The sequence below is a fragment of the Amaranthus tricolor genome, chromosome 6 (genome assembly GCF_026212465.1).
Source record: "Amaranthus tricolor cultivar Red isolate AtriRed21 chromosome 6, ASM2621246v1, whole genome shotgun sequence".
In the NCBI taxonomy this organism is placed as follows: Eukaryota; Viridiplantae; Streptophyta; class Magnoliopsida; order Caryophyllales; family Amaranthaceae; genus Amaranthus; species Amaranthus tricolor.
The window spans coordinates 4,549,406-4,566,536 of NC_080052.1; the positions used below are offsets into that span (position 1 = coordinate 4,549,406).

Sequence of the window (17,131 nt, forward strand, 5' to 3'; positions counted from 1 at the left end):
CTCTTTGAGTCTTTGTAAAAAGGTTCTATAGCACGTGCAATAAAACAAAAGCTACCATATTACCCGAGCAAGAAGCCAAGTATAGATATAAATAGGGTGTTTAAAAGTATTCGACCGGACAATTTGCCGACCTGGTTTCTTAGCGGGTCAAAAAATAAAAAAATTGAAAACTCCGGGTCGGGTATCCGACCCTTCTTAACCGGTTCGAGTCATGGGCCGATTTCAAATTAATTCGGGTACCTGTTAATGACCTGCTTAATAGTTAATATATATAGTTATTTTTTATAGGCATTTATTTTATCTTTTCTGTGTAATTACATTTCTTTATTATTCTCGAGACGGAGACTCCATTGACCGCGCTCTTATTTATGGGTATGAGTTGCCGCCGTTCTTTGTTTCTAAAACCTTGTCCATAATTAATTTTTCTATGAACGCAATGCGAAGGATACATAATTATATTTTTTTTTAAGGATTTTCGGTGAATCTAATCACTCCTCCCATCCCGTTTTCTTCAACCTTTCTTAGGGTTTTCATTTTTTCAATCATCACTCTCAATTCTCATACTCTCATCTTCCTTTACATCTCCATGATTTCTCAGCCATTCATCCTCTTCTTCGTAATGTATGTTAATCTTTTCGTCTTTATTTCGTTTTTTTATGTTCTGATTTTCGTTTTTTTTACAGTTCTTGATTTCTATTTCGCTTGATTTTATTAATTTTTTTTCTTTTTGTATCAATTCACAGCCATCACAGGTGCTGAAACATTCATCTTCAATTCTTCATCCTAAGGTATTTTTTTTTTTCGTTTTTTTCTGCTGGTTTTCGTTTGTTCTAGTTTTAGCTTTCTATTGTGTATTGTTTTTTTTATTTTTAATTTATTTTTAATTTTTTTTTATTATTTCGTTTTGTTATTTTGTATTGATTTTCGTTTTGTTATTTAACATGATTTGGTTTTGATTTTGTTAGTTCATCTGATTTAGTTTATATGAATTTCGGTTTTTGTTGATTTTTTTTTTAATATTTCTGTTCTTGATTTAGTATTGATTTCGATTTTTATTTGAGTTCTTGATTTTGTTAGTTTTTTCATCAAGATTTCTTAGTGTTTTTTCTATTCTTTTCATTATTTAGTTTGTTTTTGATGAAGACTTGGTTTAACATGATTTCGTTTTGATTTTGTTAGTTCTTGATATTGAGTTCTTAGTGTTTTTCAATTCTTTTCATTATTTGTTAGTTACTTAGTTTAACATTATTTGTTATCAATAAACCATCTACGCTTAACAACACATTATAATAATCACAAATTCTTGTACGAGACGGTTTCACCGTGAGACATGTCTCATACTTGGGTTAAATAGCTCAACAATAGAAACTATTAGCTTGTGGGCTTGTTGTTTTGAGATTGTTGTACCATGAGACGGTCTCATACAAGACAGGCTGTACAATAATTCTCTGATTTTCATTCCCTCGTTCTCCTCCCATCTATAGGCGACTCCGCACCCCTCTAACAAACCTAAGACTCTTAACAAACTCTAACGAAACTAACAAAGTTATTTACATTGCTAGTTTTTGTTACAACTTACAACATCATTTATCTCTCATTTTACTAAACTGCACTAATCTACTCGTATAGACTCTAGGTAAGGCGTAATACCAGAAATAAACATGTGACAAAGACTTAAGTGTTGAAGGAGCATTTTATGCATAGCACTGATTGCCTACACTAACGGGTTACAGCATTAAGCAAACACAAATTGTTGTATGAGACGGTCTCACCAAAAAGCGCCTAATAGATGGGTAGATGGGTCATAGATGGGTCAAATAGCCCATCTCATACGTATTATGAGAAATATAGGCTCCTTATTTGACTCGTCTCACTAAGAGATGGTCTCTCACAAGTGTAGCTCTGAAGCAAACAAAGCATTTCTAAAGTTCAAAGCTTACTTGTCCAGGGCTCCAAGCTAATATGCATGTAAGATGAATCAAAAACCCATAAACAAAAGGTAATTAGGAAGAAGACTACAACATAAAAGTTAGATATTTTCAACAATAAAAAGGAATGACCCTATTAAAAATGCAAATCATTAATCAAATGTCTTGCTTATTATACAATTAAGAATATAAAATTACTTAATTTAGGGCACAGAAAATGAAATATCATACCATACCATAACGCTCATAAAATTCTTAATTATCTCAGGGAAAGTAAGATTAATCAAAAACCCATAAACAAAAGGTAATTCAGGAGAAGCTTGCAGCATAAAAGTTTGCAACTGAGTTAATCTAATAACTTATCTCAATTTCTCTGTTTTTAAAACCTTTTTCAAAATCCTAATTTTGTTGGTCATATGAATTCTTCTAAACGATATTAAGAACTACAGATGCAAAAACAAATGAAAGAAAACAAATGAATGAGCTTACTATAGATCATCAAAGAATGTAAGCAGAAACTAGGGTTTAATTTTAATGTATACGTAAAGGTTTTCCTCTGATTTTCGCCCCTTTATTGATTGTTGGAGAAACAATTTTTTTTTAGTTTGGGCTTTTCGTAAGGAATGGGCTCATTCATTGGGCTTATTATAACAATTGGGCCTTTTCGACATAAAATAGTTAACAGCAAGTCTCGAATGAGACCGTCTCACCGTGAGACGGGTCCATACAAGCAGTCCAATTAATATTTTTTTTTAAAAAATAACTGAATAAGTAAGTTAAAAACAATTTTTTTGTGCTGCTATTTTAAAGTTAATATGAGCTAGCCCAAATTAGGCCGTCTCACGATGAGAAAAATGCAATAATCTCAATATTATCGGTCTCTCAACTTGTTCAACAAAAATTTTACATACAGCTTTCGATTAAACCAATGTCCTTAAATGACTCCCGTATAAGCTCCTACCAAGTCGGGTCAGGGGAATCGAAAGTACGTAACTTATCCTTGTAAAAATCAATAAGCTATTAGCATTTACATTTTAATAGCAAATATCATTTGCAACTTTATATAGATAAAAAATGCATTGAACGACAACTACCATATATTACTCTCCCTGATGCAATTAAGAAATTCCCATCTAGGTAGAGATTGGAGGTACGATAAACCAGCCATAACCATGTAAGTGGTAAGAAGAGATAATTTCCGATTGACAGTTCAAAACAAATATCATAAACAACCTCACATAAACAAGACTCTATAGTGGAGAATGATAAACAAAATTTTACTCCATTTTGCTACAAGAGAAATTAGGCAATTAATGGAAGATGAGAGAAGTATGAACATACCCAAAAATAGGTGCAGCGAGGAGAAAGAAAATGGCCCCCATAGCACTAGGGGTGTGCCAAAAAACCCGATTCGAAATATCCGATCCGGGTTACCCTATATCCGGTTTTTAAAATCGGATAATTTACCCGATTTTGCAAACCGGATAATCCGGATTGGGTACCCGGTTTTAAAACTGGGTACCAGATTCGGATCCGGGTTACATATTTTTGGAAACTGGGTATCCGGTATCTGGTTTTATTTATTTATTTATTTTTACTTTTTCATAAATAAAATAGTGATGGAATTTATTAAGTTAACCTTGTGTTGAATCTTAATATAATTTTTCTCCCGCAGATATATTTTTTTTTTATAATTGTTCTTAACTTTAACCAATGTATAATAATATTATGCTTTAATTTTTTTAATTTGTCTTTTATGATTATGACTAATTTAGCTAAGTATTTTTAATGGAAATTTCACATGGTAGCATCGAGCTTTCATGAAATGCCAGTGGTAGCACTTTTGTAAGATTTTTCTACATGGTAGCATCCAGTTTATGCCTTATCCGATTGTCGTAGCATTTTCCGTTAAATTCTTGTCAATTTCCGTTTAATTCCCCATTTTGACGTTTTTACTCTTATTAAGTGTTGGTTCATGTCTTTATATTTTGTCTTAAATCATTTTTATGCTCTCAAATGTTTAATTCACCATTTTGACGTTTAATTCACCATTTAATTTATCAACGTTTTCAAATGGTTAGTGCAAATTACAAAGACAAGAACCAACACTTAATAAGGGTAGAAACGTCAAAATGGTGAACCAAACGGAAATTGACAAGAATTTATGAAAAATGCTACGGCAGTTGGATAAGACATAAACTGGATGCTACCATGTGGAAAAATCTTACAAAAATGCTACCACTGGCGTTTCATGAAAGCTCGATGCTACCATGTGGAATTTCCCTATTTTTAAAGAGTTAGTATTTGAATTTTATATAAAAAAATATTTTAAATAAAAATAGAGATAAAAACGCCTAGTTGAACGAAAAAAAGACAAAATAAATTAAAAAAAAAGCATTCTAAGAAAATCGGGTATCCGATTTTCGACCCGGTTTAAACCGGGTACTCGGATTCCTGGTATCTGGATCACAATTTTAGGTATTCGAAAAAGCGGCTACCCGGATTTCCGGATCCGGGTCGACCCGGTATCCGTTTTTGAACACCTCGCTGCTGGTTTTGCCGTCGATGAGGATGAGGATTGCTGCTTCTTTCTGTTTCAGCTTAGAAGATTTTGGTTAGATTGCCGGTCTGGGCTATAAGTAAACAATTTCACATTCCATTAAGCAAACACAAATTATTGTATGAGACGGTCTCCCCAAAAGAGTGCCTCATAGATGGGTCAAATAGCCCATCTCATACATATTATGAGAATATAGGCTCCTTATTTGACTTATTTCACTAAGAGATGGTCTCTCACAAGTGTAGCTCTTAAGCAAACAAAACATTTTTAAAGTAAATATTCATGCCAAGCTTGGAACATGCTTCTATATACCAACTTTTGTGCAAATAATAAGAGTAACTTAAATTCTTAAAGAGCTAAAGCTATATAATTTTTAAAATAATATATTTTTTAGTTTTTATGACTCCGTGCTCTTTATTTAATATTAAGGGATTTTGCATAAATAATACAGAGTACTTTAGTTGTTAAGTGCGTAAGATAAAATAATAAATTATATGAATTTCATTACAAGAGAAAAGAAATAAGTAGAAAATGTGAAATGTAGCAAATGCAATGAGAGAAACAAAAATAAAAAATGTATCAAACTTGGGGGACAAAGAAAGTAAGTATTTAAAGTAAAATAAAGTAAATGTAAGTTAATATATTGGACTCTTTATCTTTTTAAACTCTATATGATCGAAAACCTTTCACAAGCTTAAAACCACCTCTTTTTGAAGTTGTTATATATTTAAAGTAATGGGCCATGTCAGCCATCCGCAAACAATATCAATTGACATGAGACGAGCACAGGAGATGCTTATCTAGGGAAATACTTTTTTCCCAAACTTATTTTTAATCTTTCATTAAAATAAGTTTACTTATTTCAAATATCACAAATTTTTTATTACTGGCCCAATGTACACTTATTATTTTAAAGTGATCATTTATAACCTTAAAGTAATCATTTACAATTTTAAAGTAATCACTTATTTATAGTCTTTGAGTGATCACTTATTATCTTTACCCTCATAAATAATCAATTAAAAATTGAGTTAATTATATAAGCTCGTCTCATACTCATGCAAAACTTGCATTCATAAATTCACAACTACTATTCAACTTTTGACACACTCTTTATTAAGACAGTCTCATCGTGAGACGGCCTAATTTGGGCTGGCCCATATTAACTTTAAAGTAACTGCACAAAAAAACTGTTTTTAACTTACTTATTCAGTTGTTTTTTTTAAAAAAATATTAATTGGGCTGCTTGTATGGACCCGTCTCACGGTGAGACGGTCTCATACAAGACTTGCTGTTAACTATTTTATGTCGAAAGGCCCAAATGTTATAATAAGCCCAGTGAATGAGCCCATTCCTTACAGAAAGCCCTAACTAAAAAAAATTTGTTTCTCCAACAATCAATAAAGGGGCGAAAATCAAAGGAAAACCTTTACGCATACATTAAAATTAAACCCTAGTTTCTTCTTACATTCTTTGATGATTTGTGGTAAGCTCATTTATCTGTTTTCTTTCATTTGTTTTTGCCTCTGTAGTTCTTAATATCGTTTAGAAGAATTCATATGACCAACAAAGTTAGGATTTTGAAAAAGGTTTTAAAAACGGAGGAATTGAGATAAGTTATTTGATTAATTTAGTTGCAAAGATCAAACTTTTATGCTGCAATCTTCTCCCGAATTACCTTTTGTTTATGGGTTTTTGATTAATCTTACTTCCCCTGAGATAATTAAGAATTTTATGAGCGTTATGGTATGGTATGATATGACATTTTCTGTGCCCTAAGTTGAGTAGATTTATATTCTTAATTGTATAATAAGCAAGACATTTGATTAATGATTTGCATTTTTAATAGGGTCATTCCTTTTTATTGTTGAGATGGGCTATTTGACCCATCTATGGGGCGCTCTTTTGGGGAGACCGTCTCATACAACAATTTGTGATTGCTTAATGGAATGTGAAATTGTTGACTACTATAGCCCAGATCGGCAAGCTAACCAAAATCTTCTTCCAAGGTTTCTTCGAAGTTTTGACTAAACCCCCTCTGTTCTCGACTTTGAACTTGTGATGCCCTTTGACGAGTAATAAATTTTCTCAGAAACAAGAAGCAGCGACTTTGGGGTGCTCTGATCTAGAAGGGTAAGATGCATATTTAAACCAAAGCAGCGACCACATGGCTCCGAGTGCTTTGGCTACAAAGACAGACGTAGTAAGAGGAACCCATTGGGCCAATACGGTGTGAATCGAAGGAAAGATAAAGCCTTGAGCTACTCCGACTAGAAGGCGTGTAATAACCAACATGAAAACTCGATTAGGATCTGACGGGACTAGAGCACAAGTCAAAGACTATAAGACGAATGAAAGCAAAAGCACACGCCTGCCTCCTATTTTCTGAGCTGCCCACCCACCCGGCACTAGTGAACAGGCATATCCATAGTAGAACGTAGAAAGTATCGGGCCTTTACTAGATTGATTAACACCAGCAGCAATCGTATAAGCAACTGAGAACCCGACTCGCTCTATGTAGCATACAGACGTACATATGAATGTTAAAAGTACAATCAAGTAACGTTTTGGAAACCTCTTTTCTTGCATGGTACACAACTACATAAACCACAAGTTTTTGTCGTCTAATCTTTCTAGCCAAACTTGTAATACCTCGAACTTATAGTGATAAAAATTGATGGTATCTCACACTTCTCAAACCTTGTCATTCTTAAATTCTTCATTAATGATTTCACAATTAAAATCTACAATTTGAAATGAAATGCTTGTTACAAACGCAACCTTAAAAGTTTTACCAATCCCAATTATCGCGCGCTGTTAGTCTTACTAACAGCGGATGAATATCAAACTGAGCCAAAAAGCCTACCCAATAACTGTTCGTTGTTACTATGAGTGGGCATTTATTGGGCTGACTTTTTAAACCAGTTTAATAATTGCACCCTTTTAGTAACAACGAACAATGTTATTCCTTAGATTTTGGTAAATGACGCATTTTTTTTAAAATATATTTTAATTCATTGTTTACTTTTGAGATTTTTATTAGAAGAAGCTTACTTTTTAGATTTCTTTTCATATATGTTTACATTCGGGTGTTTGAGTGAGCTTTGGATATGATATCTCGAGTCGTGTTAACTTTGACACTTTTGTATATATAGTTATCTTGAAAATCTGATTTAATTTTTATATGCAACCGTATGGTGGAGTCAAGTCACATTCAATTTTCAATTTTGAATAATTGTACCTTGAAATAGTATGCAAATTTTCAAAACATCTCATTTAAATTGTAAACTTAGACTAAATAACTCAATCAAACTAAGTAAAACATCTAATTTGATATTTAAATTATCCATTTTTAATTACTCAATATTTAACATGTCATTTTAAACGTTAATTTAACATTTTAAATAATAAAGCTCACACTTTAAGTGTTTATAAAAAATCAATTAGACCTTGTGTGTGAGACGGTCAGATATAAGACGGACATGTAAAACATACTCACAAAAGGGAAAGCCTCTTGAGATTTGTTGTGTTCTTCCATTGTGTACCAGACACAGTGAAGAAGATCCTCTCTTTCAATTCTCCCTCCCTTTTTCTCTATCTGAAGATACGACCTTGTCAAATTCGTTGACTATCTTGAAATAAATAATCAATTCCCTTCTTACTTTCACGTTTTTTTCTCCTCCCCATTTTAATTTTTGATTCCCATTAAAATTTATCCGACATTGCTTCTGGAGTTTTACCATTTTCTTTCATCTCTTTACTTAAATACTGGATAAGATAGTCAATTTCTTCAAATTTGATGATAAAAATTACATTTCTTCAACTATATTAAGGTAATCTCTTTTTGGATGTTTTGTTTTCTGTTAATTCTTGCAATGTACTGTTAAATTTGTTGATTACTGGTTTTTTAAGGTTTTCTGATTTGTTTTGGTTATGGGTTATGGCTGTTATTCTCAATTTGCTTACTTTTTATTGTTGATTTTATTATTACATTGAATTTGATGGGTTCTTTTTCATTTTTATTGGGTTTTTTTTTTTTGTTTTCTGCTAATTCTTGCAATGTATTGTTAAATTTCTCGATTATTGCTGTTTTTGGGGTTCTGATTACTAAATAGTTTTAGTTATGGCTGTGATTCTCAATTTGCATACTTTATTAGTGCTGTTTATTTTGTTATTAATTTGAATTTAATGGGTTTTTTTAGTTGTTATTGGGATTTCTTGAAATGGAAACTTATAATTTAGTGAAGAATTGTTGTTCTTGAGCAACATTACCATCTGATTTCTAAAACTAGAATTGCCGTGAGACATCGTATGTATAACCAAATTATATGTTGAATATTGAACGTTGAAGTGGATATGTGTCTAATAATAGTTGGTAGCCTTCCGACAATATTCTAAATTGTTTTGAGTTGGACATTATTACATTTCTTGGACTAGATCATCATTATCATGCCCAGTATGTTCCGCTCATAAAAGCTATTATCACAGTTCGAGGAGTGTTAGAAGACGGCACATCATACCCTTAGTAATGGAGATAAGGAGGTTGTGGCTAATGAGACCTTCGGCCCATTTCATGGACTAGATATTGCAGTCTTAGATAACGTATAATAGTTTTTTCGTTTAATCAAATGCAGGAAAGCTAATAGCTTTTCATAGTGGTAGATCTTTGTTGAGTGCTAATCGTTTAATTTCAATTTCAGGGTGTATAATACTCGGGTTTTACCTTGAGTTTGGAGTTCACTGTGGTTGTTTTGGTTCAAAATTTTTGTGTATATGCTGGTTAGAAGTGTGAGGTACCATCAATTTTTATCACTATAAATTCGAGGTTTCGCAAGTTTGGCTCGAAAGATTAGACGACAAATACTTGTGGTTTATGTAGTTGTGAACCATGCAAGAAAAGAGGTTTCCAAAACGTTACTTGATTGTACTTTTAACATTCATATGTACGTCTGTATGCTACATAGAGCGAGTCGGGTTCTCAGTTGCTTATACGATTGCTGCTGATGCTGCTGGTGTTAATCAATCTAGTAAAGGCACGATACTTTCTACGTTCTACTATGGATATGCCTGTTCACAAGTGCCGGGTGGGTGGGCAGCTCAGAAAATAGGAGGCAGGCGTGTGCTTTTGCTTTCATTCGTCTTATGGTCTTTGACTTGTGCTCTAGTCCCATTAGATCCTAATCGAGTTTTCATGTTGGTTTTTGCACGCCTTCTAGTCGGAGTAGCTCAAGGCTTTATCTTTCCTTCGATTCACACCGTATTGGCCCAATGGGTTCCTCCACACGAAAGGTCTAGATCCGTTTCTCTTACTACATCTGGGATGTACCTAGGTGCTGCTGCAGGAATGCTTGTGCTTCCGAGCCTGGTGAAGTTCAAGGGGCCTCAGTCTGTCTTTGTAGCCGAAGCAGCACTTGGAGCCATGTGGTCGCTGCTTTGGTTTAAATATGCATCTGACCCTCCTAGATCAGAGCACCCCAAAGCCGCTGCTTCTGGTTTTGGAGAAAATTTATTGCCCGTCAAAGGGCATCACAAGTTCAAAGTCGAGAACGGAGGGGGTTTAGTCAAAACTTCGAAGATACCTTGGAAGAAGATTTTGGTTAGCTTGCCGGTCTGGGCTATAGTAGTCAACAATTTCACATTCCATTACGCTTTGTACGTACTTATGAATTGGCTACCGACATATTTCGAGCAAGGCCTAAAACTTAGTCTTCAAGATATGGGTTCTTCCAAAATGGTGCCGTACCTCAACATGTTCATATTCTCAAATATCGGTGGGGTGGTTGCTGATCATCTCATCACAAGAAAGCTTATGTCTACAACTCGGACAAGAAAGTTTTTAAATACGTTAGGATTTATCGTAGCTTCCCTTGCATTGATGGCGTTGCCCATGTTTAGAACCCCTGGTGGGGCCGTGTTCTGTTCTTCTGTAGCACTTGGGTTCTTGGCTCTCGGAAGAGCTGGGTTTGCCGTGAATCATATGGATATAGCTCCACGATATGCTGGAATCGTTATGGGAGTTTCAAACACAGCCGGTACGCTAGCTGGTATCGTTGGCGTTGAGCTTACCGGCCAACTTCTTGAAGCTGCAAAAGTTGCTAATTATGAGATCTCTAGCCCGGAAAGCTGGCGATCAGTATTTGTTATTCCGGGTCTTCTGTGTATTCTTAGTTCAGTAGTGTTCGTGCTTTTTTCAACCGGAGAAAGAATATTCGACTGAGTTACGCATTCTAAATGTGATGGTTATGTTTCAATATAGAGAATTTAATTCAATAACGTTTCGATTATAGAGAATATCGAGTTTTTTCCATCTGTTAGAGCTTTCTGATGGAGAATTGCGTATTTCGTTGACATATTGTGGTTTTGGGAGAATTGCGTGTTTCGTTGACATATTGTGGTTTTGTGTACACCGAACATATAAAATGGAAACGCGCTGAGAACATATCCTGGATTTCGACCAAGATTACTTCTTAAGATTTACTTCATGTTGTATCAATTAGTTCTTCTCTTGCTGGAAAAGTTTAATAAGCAGAAAATGCATAATTAGCCAAGATGTAGGGAAAATTTAGCAATTTAGCATATATTTGATTGTTTGTATCCATTATTAAACATTTCAGATGTGCCCATTTTTTGTAATTCTTTAAATTCTGCAATCACACACCTTGCCTGTATTCTGCCTTTCTCTTATTATGAAGTACCAATTTCTGTTCTTATTGCTGTATTCTGATTTTTTTTTTCAGATTTGACGGTCACATGCGGCCCATATTTCTGTTGTAGTAAACTCAATAACATTTTTAGTACAGGCTTGTGGAGTTAGCTTTGGCTTGACTCAGTCTTATTCGTTGTAGGAACTTCTACCGATCTTTCTCGAGTTGAGGGACTCGTTTGCCGCATCCTCCCACCGACCCGTCATCTCATATATACGACCTAAAATCACATAGGGTAGAGATAAATACGGCTCTAACTCCACCAGTCTCTTAGATACTTTCTCAGCAAGTCTCATTTTGATTAATTTGATTGAATCTGATGTAATATGTCATTTGGGTTGTAAAGTTTGAGACTTTGATTTTATTTTAGTGATCATTTTGATAGAATTTGAGATGTTCTGGTACTTGGTTTGATAATTCTATGATCATTTTGATTGATTTAGAATTTTTGATGTATCACTGCATTTGTAATTTACCCTATTTTTATCATGAAATTTTATTTGAATTTTGTACTTTGATTTCTTGTGTGAAGTAGAGGTTTTATAATTATCTTGTGTGTTGATAATATCAATAAATTGGGCTTCGGTTTTGAATTTTTTCAATATTATTAGGTATCCCGCTCTTGCATCTGTTCTTCGTGCAATTGAAGCCCTTTCTATGATGTATGATTATTCGGAAGGAATGTGTTCAAATAAGGAAGTTCTTCAGATGGCTATGGAGCTAATCAAAATACCTGAAAAGCTGGAGGTGAACATTGAAATTTTCTGTAAATGATTGGAAACAAGTTCCCTGGATGCTTTTACTATTTGGCACTGAATCTCTTAGAGGTAGAGATCCTTCTATAAAGGTTCAATCAAGTGGAAAATTTAGTTTATTTGAAGTCTTGCATTTTTGTGAAAAGTTAGTTGCATTTGTCTTCATTTTGGTTTGGTTTGGATTAAACTTGATGTTTATTTGAAGTCTTGCATTATAGTTGAAGTCTTGTATTTTTGTGAAAAAAGAAGCCCAGATCGGGAAGCAATTAGGGTATAATGCTCTCTTACCCTTTTGGATTATTGTGGGTTATGTAGACGATCGATTTTGTAGTTCATAAGTTTCATTTTAATTTATATTCAAGCGAAGATGTTCCATCAAAGATGAAGACACTAGAAGGCTATGTTCGTTGATTTTAATTTTCTGTTGGGTTTGTTATTTTCTCTTTTATTTGTGCTTTTGGGTCAGTCTTCTTGTTGTTGATTGCAACCCTGTTAGGTTTTTATCACTTGGAGTATACTGGTTGAGAAATGGATTGGACTTGATTGAATTATGTTGGCTATATAATGATATGAGTTAATAAAAAGTGATGCATATATCATACCTAAGAGTATAACTTCAGCAAAATTTTGAACCAGGAGTAGCTGAAATTAAGAAAAGAGGCGAGGTTTTGGTTTTTTGTTTAGGTCTTGGTTTTTTCGTTGAGGTTTTGTTTTTTCGTCCTATTCTTTTATTTATTTGTTTATCTGTCTTCAATCGGGTTCTTGATTATGGAGTTTGTTGTTCTATCTTTCTTCTTAATCCTTCTGATTTTTGAAGAAATTGCTGTTCTATCATCACTTGATCTTGTTTCAAAAATTGGCAGAGTACTAGAAGAAATTAATTTGGCTTTATTGTTCTTAAATTTCTTGTTAATTGCTCATGCGTGCCATTGGAAATGCTACAATTAACTTTTGTATGTGAGAGCTTTTGGGGTCAATTGTAGCAATTTCTATCATCCGTCCATCGGGGTTATTAATGAAGTTGATTATATTTGGTTAAGATTATGATACATAGTAAGGATCAGAGGTTGATGTAGAGTTTAGTGATTGTGTCTACAAAGAACTTAAGAGGAGTTTACTATTTAACTATATTCTGTGAACACTCCAATCTTATATTTCTTGCAATAGATATAAACCTTGCTAAGGATTATAGTACTCCCCACTCGTGAAGTTGATTCCGTTGTAGTTTTATGGCTATAAAAACCAGCATTGATTTATCTATCCAGTTGACTATATTCTTTTTCCTTATCCTCGTCAAATGCTTGGTTTTCAAATGCTGTAAACTTGTAATTAAATTGGACTTTTAAAGCTTGTTTTTAAAATGCTTTTGTGTTCTTTGTTGATATCCTGGGAGAACTGTTTATTCAGCTCATGTCACTTAGAAACTTTAGGTTATTGGAAAAGTAGGTTGATGGAAACTTTAGAACTTCTTATACCTGGCTTCCGAGAAGAAACTTATAAGGGAGAAGTTTATGAGGATACGAGGATATGGAGGCTATGATAGAAACTGAAGCAAAATGTAGAAAAAATCATAGTGAAGATCTTAGGGAGCTGAGGTTGGATGCCCCAAGGACAACATTGAGGTTGCTGAATGTAGAGTTGGGGTGACTCTTGCTAGAAAGAACATAAAACGTCTCAACTGTATTATATGAACATTGCAATCTTATAGGCCTTTTTTAAATTGTGATATTTCTTTTGTTGCAGTAGAACAGATAAAGCATGCTAAGATGATAGTAACCCTTCACTCATAAAGTTGATCCTATTTAGTTCAAGTATGTCATTACTACTTAAAACAGTCCTATTCCATTTTGAGCCTAACTTCTGAATATGTATGCTGCATTGATCAATTAAAGGGTAGTGGTTATTTGCGGAATTGCTTTGCTTTACTAGGGGCATGATTCATTCGTAAATGCAGCACTATTTGTCTGCTATTTGGTTTGCTTTAACTGGTGTTATCTACTATTTGTCTGCTACTATTTGGTTTATGATGCTAATGACAAGCCTTTTGTTGACTAAGCAAGTTTGAAGCGAAGGTGATGTTAGAAAAGCTCAGAAACATAGTGGTTATTTTGGAGGCTTAAATGGAAAATTCAATGGATGTCCCTCATGTATATGCTTTCCTCTACAGCTTGAGAAGCTTCAATCTAGGAAACGAAGTCATTTGTATTCATGTTTATAGATCAAAATTGCACTGTCGAGTACTATACAACTCAACTCTAATTGGTGCAACTAGTAGGGTCGGCAAAAGCTGACCCGACCTGCTAACCTGATCTGAAACCAACTCGAAATTTGCGGGTTTGGGTTTACATTTTTGACCCAATTAATTAAATGGGTCAACCCAACCTGATCTGTTTATTAAATGGGCTAGATTCAGGTTGAATATTTAAATCCGAAAAAAACCTGTTTAACCTATTTATTAAATGGGTCAGTCAGGCAGGTCGACCCATATTATCTGATATTAACCCATTAATATTTAACCTAAAACTCATTCTCACATAAAAAAATATATTAAAAGATTTTGTTGGGCCCAAGTATATAACTCGTTCTCACAAATAAACCCTAAAAATTTGTTGAAGCCAACGTGCGGCGCTTCTTCAGAAGCTCTTCTTGGCTTCTTGAGTTCTTATGTGTCTGTTTTCTCTGCCTTCTTCACTCTTTTTAGTTCTTACTACCATCAATTCCTGAATGCCAAAAGCCAAGGTAAGAATTAGTTCCTTTTCTCATTCTTTTATTTTTGTAGTTTGATTTTTCTAATTTTTTTTGTGTTCGATTTTTTTAGCGTTCGATTTTTTCGATTGTTTTTGTGTTCGATTTTACTGTTCATTGCTCTTACTGCTATTTTCATTGTTCTTACTTCTTACTGCCATCTTTAATTCTTCATAATGATTTTTAGTTTGTGTTTGTCTTTTTTTGTGTTCGATTTGTTCGATGAGCTTTGTGGGTTGGTAATGAAGATTAAAGTTGAAGAACAAGAAGACATATCTTGCCCTAGTCCAAGTTCAAGTTTAAGTTTCGATCAACATGAATTCAGCTCAAAATAACTACGGACAGGGTTGTTGACTTTTTTAACCGTTTTGCAGTTACTAACTGCGAACGCCATCGAACATAATAACAGCTGCAGGTCTCTCCTTTCCCATTTCCCCAAATTCAAAACCTTAACTTATTAAAACTCGACATTTCCCTTTCAAAAACCACTCTTGGACTACCTTCAATCCATCAATTCTTACATTCCTTTTTCAATTTGGCACTTCAAATTTAGTCTAGGATACTCTAGCTTACGCAAAGGTAAACTTTGGTATCTAATTAGACCATACACTTAAGCCAATTGTATTTTTCAAATCCCTTATCTGAAGATTTATATGAACCCAAATAAGAAGAACTCTTAAAATTATTTAGGTCAATCTAGACCCTTAAAATCGAAGACCATATATACATCTCTATTGTCAATTGACAATGTGCTCCCTATCAACAAACATTCAAATTAAGTAAATACAAAGGATTTTATTAGATTCGCAAAACTTTACAAAACTAAATTTGAGATACAATTTTTTTTTTGAAAAATTAAAGAACAAAGCATTCGATTTTGAGTTGCTCTTAACTTTGGATTTGTATCACAAACAAAAGTGGCTTTGTCCTTTGGTTCCAACACTTTACATAACTCCTTTTAAGGTAAGCAATAACTCCCCATGAATTCCATAACAAGGTGATCTGATTGATGTACCCTAATCCAAACAAATATCTCATTCAATCCTTAAAATATAAATTGCATTCTCCTTTTAAAAACATGACTTTATATATAGCAACATACATGTGTACTCCTTTAACTTTTGAGTTAAGTGTTTGATTTACTTTTACACAAGAAAATATAAGTTAGCAGATAAAAAGTAAAATTTACAGTGAGACAAAGAGAGTATAAATTATGAAGATCTCATCAATGGAGCTTAGAGATTGAAAGTTACACAACCTTATTTATTGGGTCATTTGGTTAGATGAAATATCATTTCCCATGAATTACAATTCTTAGTAATAGGTACAATATTTGAAATTTGCTAAAATTTGTTGAATACAAAAAGTTCAAGTACTTCAAGTAAACTTTAACTTACTTGAGAAAGACAAAGTAAGAAGCTTCATGCTTTTCTTGAAGATATAATTGCCATGATTTTGTCAAGCAAACAACATTATTGATTTCCACTACCTGCGTAAAAACATAAGTCAACCAAAAAAGATAAGGAGGAAAAGAGTTAAGAATGGTCACATGAAGCAGGTACGTGTACATAATATGTGATAGCATTATAATTAGTAAGGACCAGAATCAACAACATTCCATCACCGCAATGTCCTTAAGCGGCTCCCACTAAGATGGAATTCTAAAGTAAAGTGTAAGTAAGTATACAACCTTACCATTGTGATAACAAAAATATAAAGGAAATTCAGAAGTGTGAAAATGAGAGCCAAAAAGTGAAAAGCACAAGAACCTCTAGTACGACAAGTAAAACATTGTACAATTCACCCTCAATCATCACCTCATCTTTAAACCCTGCTTCTCTGCTTGCGTATCCTCACCTCTCTACGTCTTCATGCAACAAACTTAAAGAAACCATGAATATGACTCTTACAGATCTCTATAGTTCATCTCTTGAATGATCACAATCGAATGTTTAATTCATACTCATCTTATGTATACGCTATTGGTTTAAAATTCACTTCATATTAATCTAGCTTTGATTTTATTTTCATTCAGGCAAAGCACTTCCTGTCGAAGAAAGCAAAGGAACAGTTGAAGAAGTTGCAGATGAGGTGTGTCTTGAATGGCTAGTTCAACAAAAATAGAGCTATGTAGTATTAATTAGTACCTTATACTCAACAAAGAACCAGTTGAAGGTTTTATTGCACCTAGGGGTGTCAAACAAATCCAGTTGGATCATTTTCAGGTTCGGGTCATATATAAATGTGTCAATAGACCTTTAACCTGAACTTGACCTGTTTAATTAAATAGGTCAAAAATTAAAACCCCAACCTAATCTGTAGTAGGTCGGGTCAACCTGCTAAATATCCATTTAACCTGCTTTTTTTTTTTGTTTGATTATATTGGAATTTCTGGTCGGGTCAGCTTTTACCGGCCCTAAATTCCATAATGTCATCACC

General features: G+C 33.8%; 1 protein-coding gene across 5 annotated transcripts; it reads left to right on the forward strand.

The window, feature by feature from the left end:
• Positions 1-438: 438 nt before the first annotated feature.
• Positions 439-17,058, forward strand: LOC130814529 (probable anion transporter 5). 5 transcript variants are annotated; one of them, XR_009042437.1, is made up of 4 exons: positions 461-621; positions 744-788; positions 11,804-15,271; positions 16,728-17,058. XR_009042437.1 is itself a non-coding variant. In XM_057680627.1 (3 exons), the coding sequence occupies exon 3, from the start codon at positions 9,377-9,379 to the stop codon at positions 10,703-10,705; it is 1,329 nt and encodes a 442-aa protein (XP_057536610.1). In that variant the 5' UTR covers positions 458-621; positions 744-788; positions 6,581-9,376; the 3' UTR covers positions 10,706-11,198. The 5 variants fall into 5 exon arrangements, 2 of the variants coding, with proteins under 2 accessions (XP_057536610.1, XP_057536609.1); XR_009042439.1 differs by having other exon boundaries at positions 462-621; positions 11,804-15,107; XR_009042438.1 differs by lacking the exons at positions 11,804-15,271; positions 16,728-17,058 and adding an exon at positions 6,338-6,573 and having other exon boundaries at positions 439-621.
• The last annotated feature ends 73 nt before the right edge of the window (positions 17,059-17,131 follow it).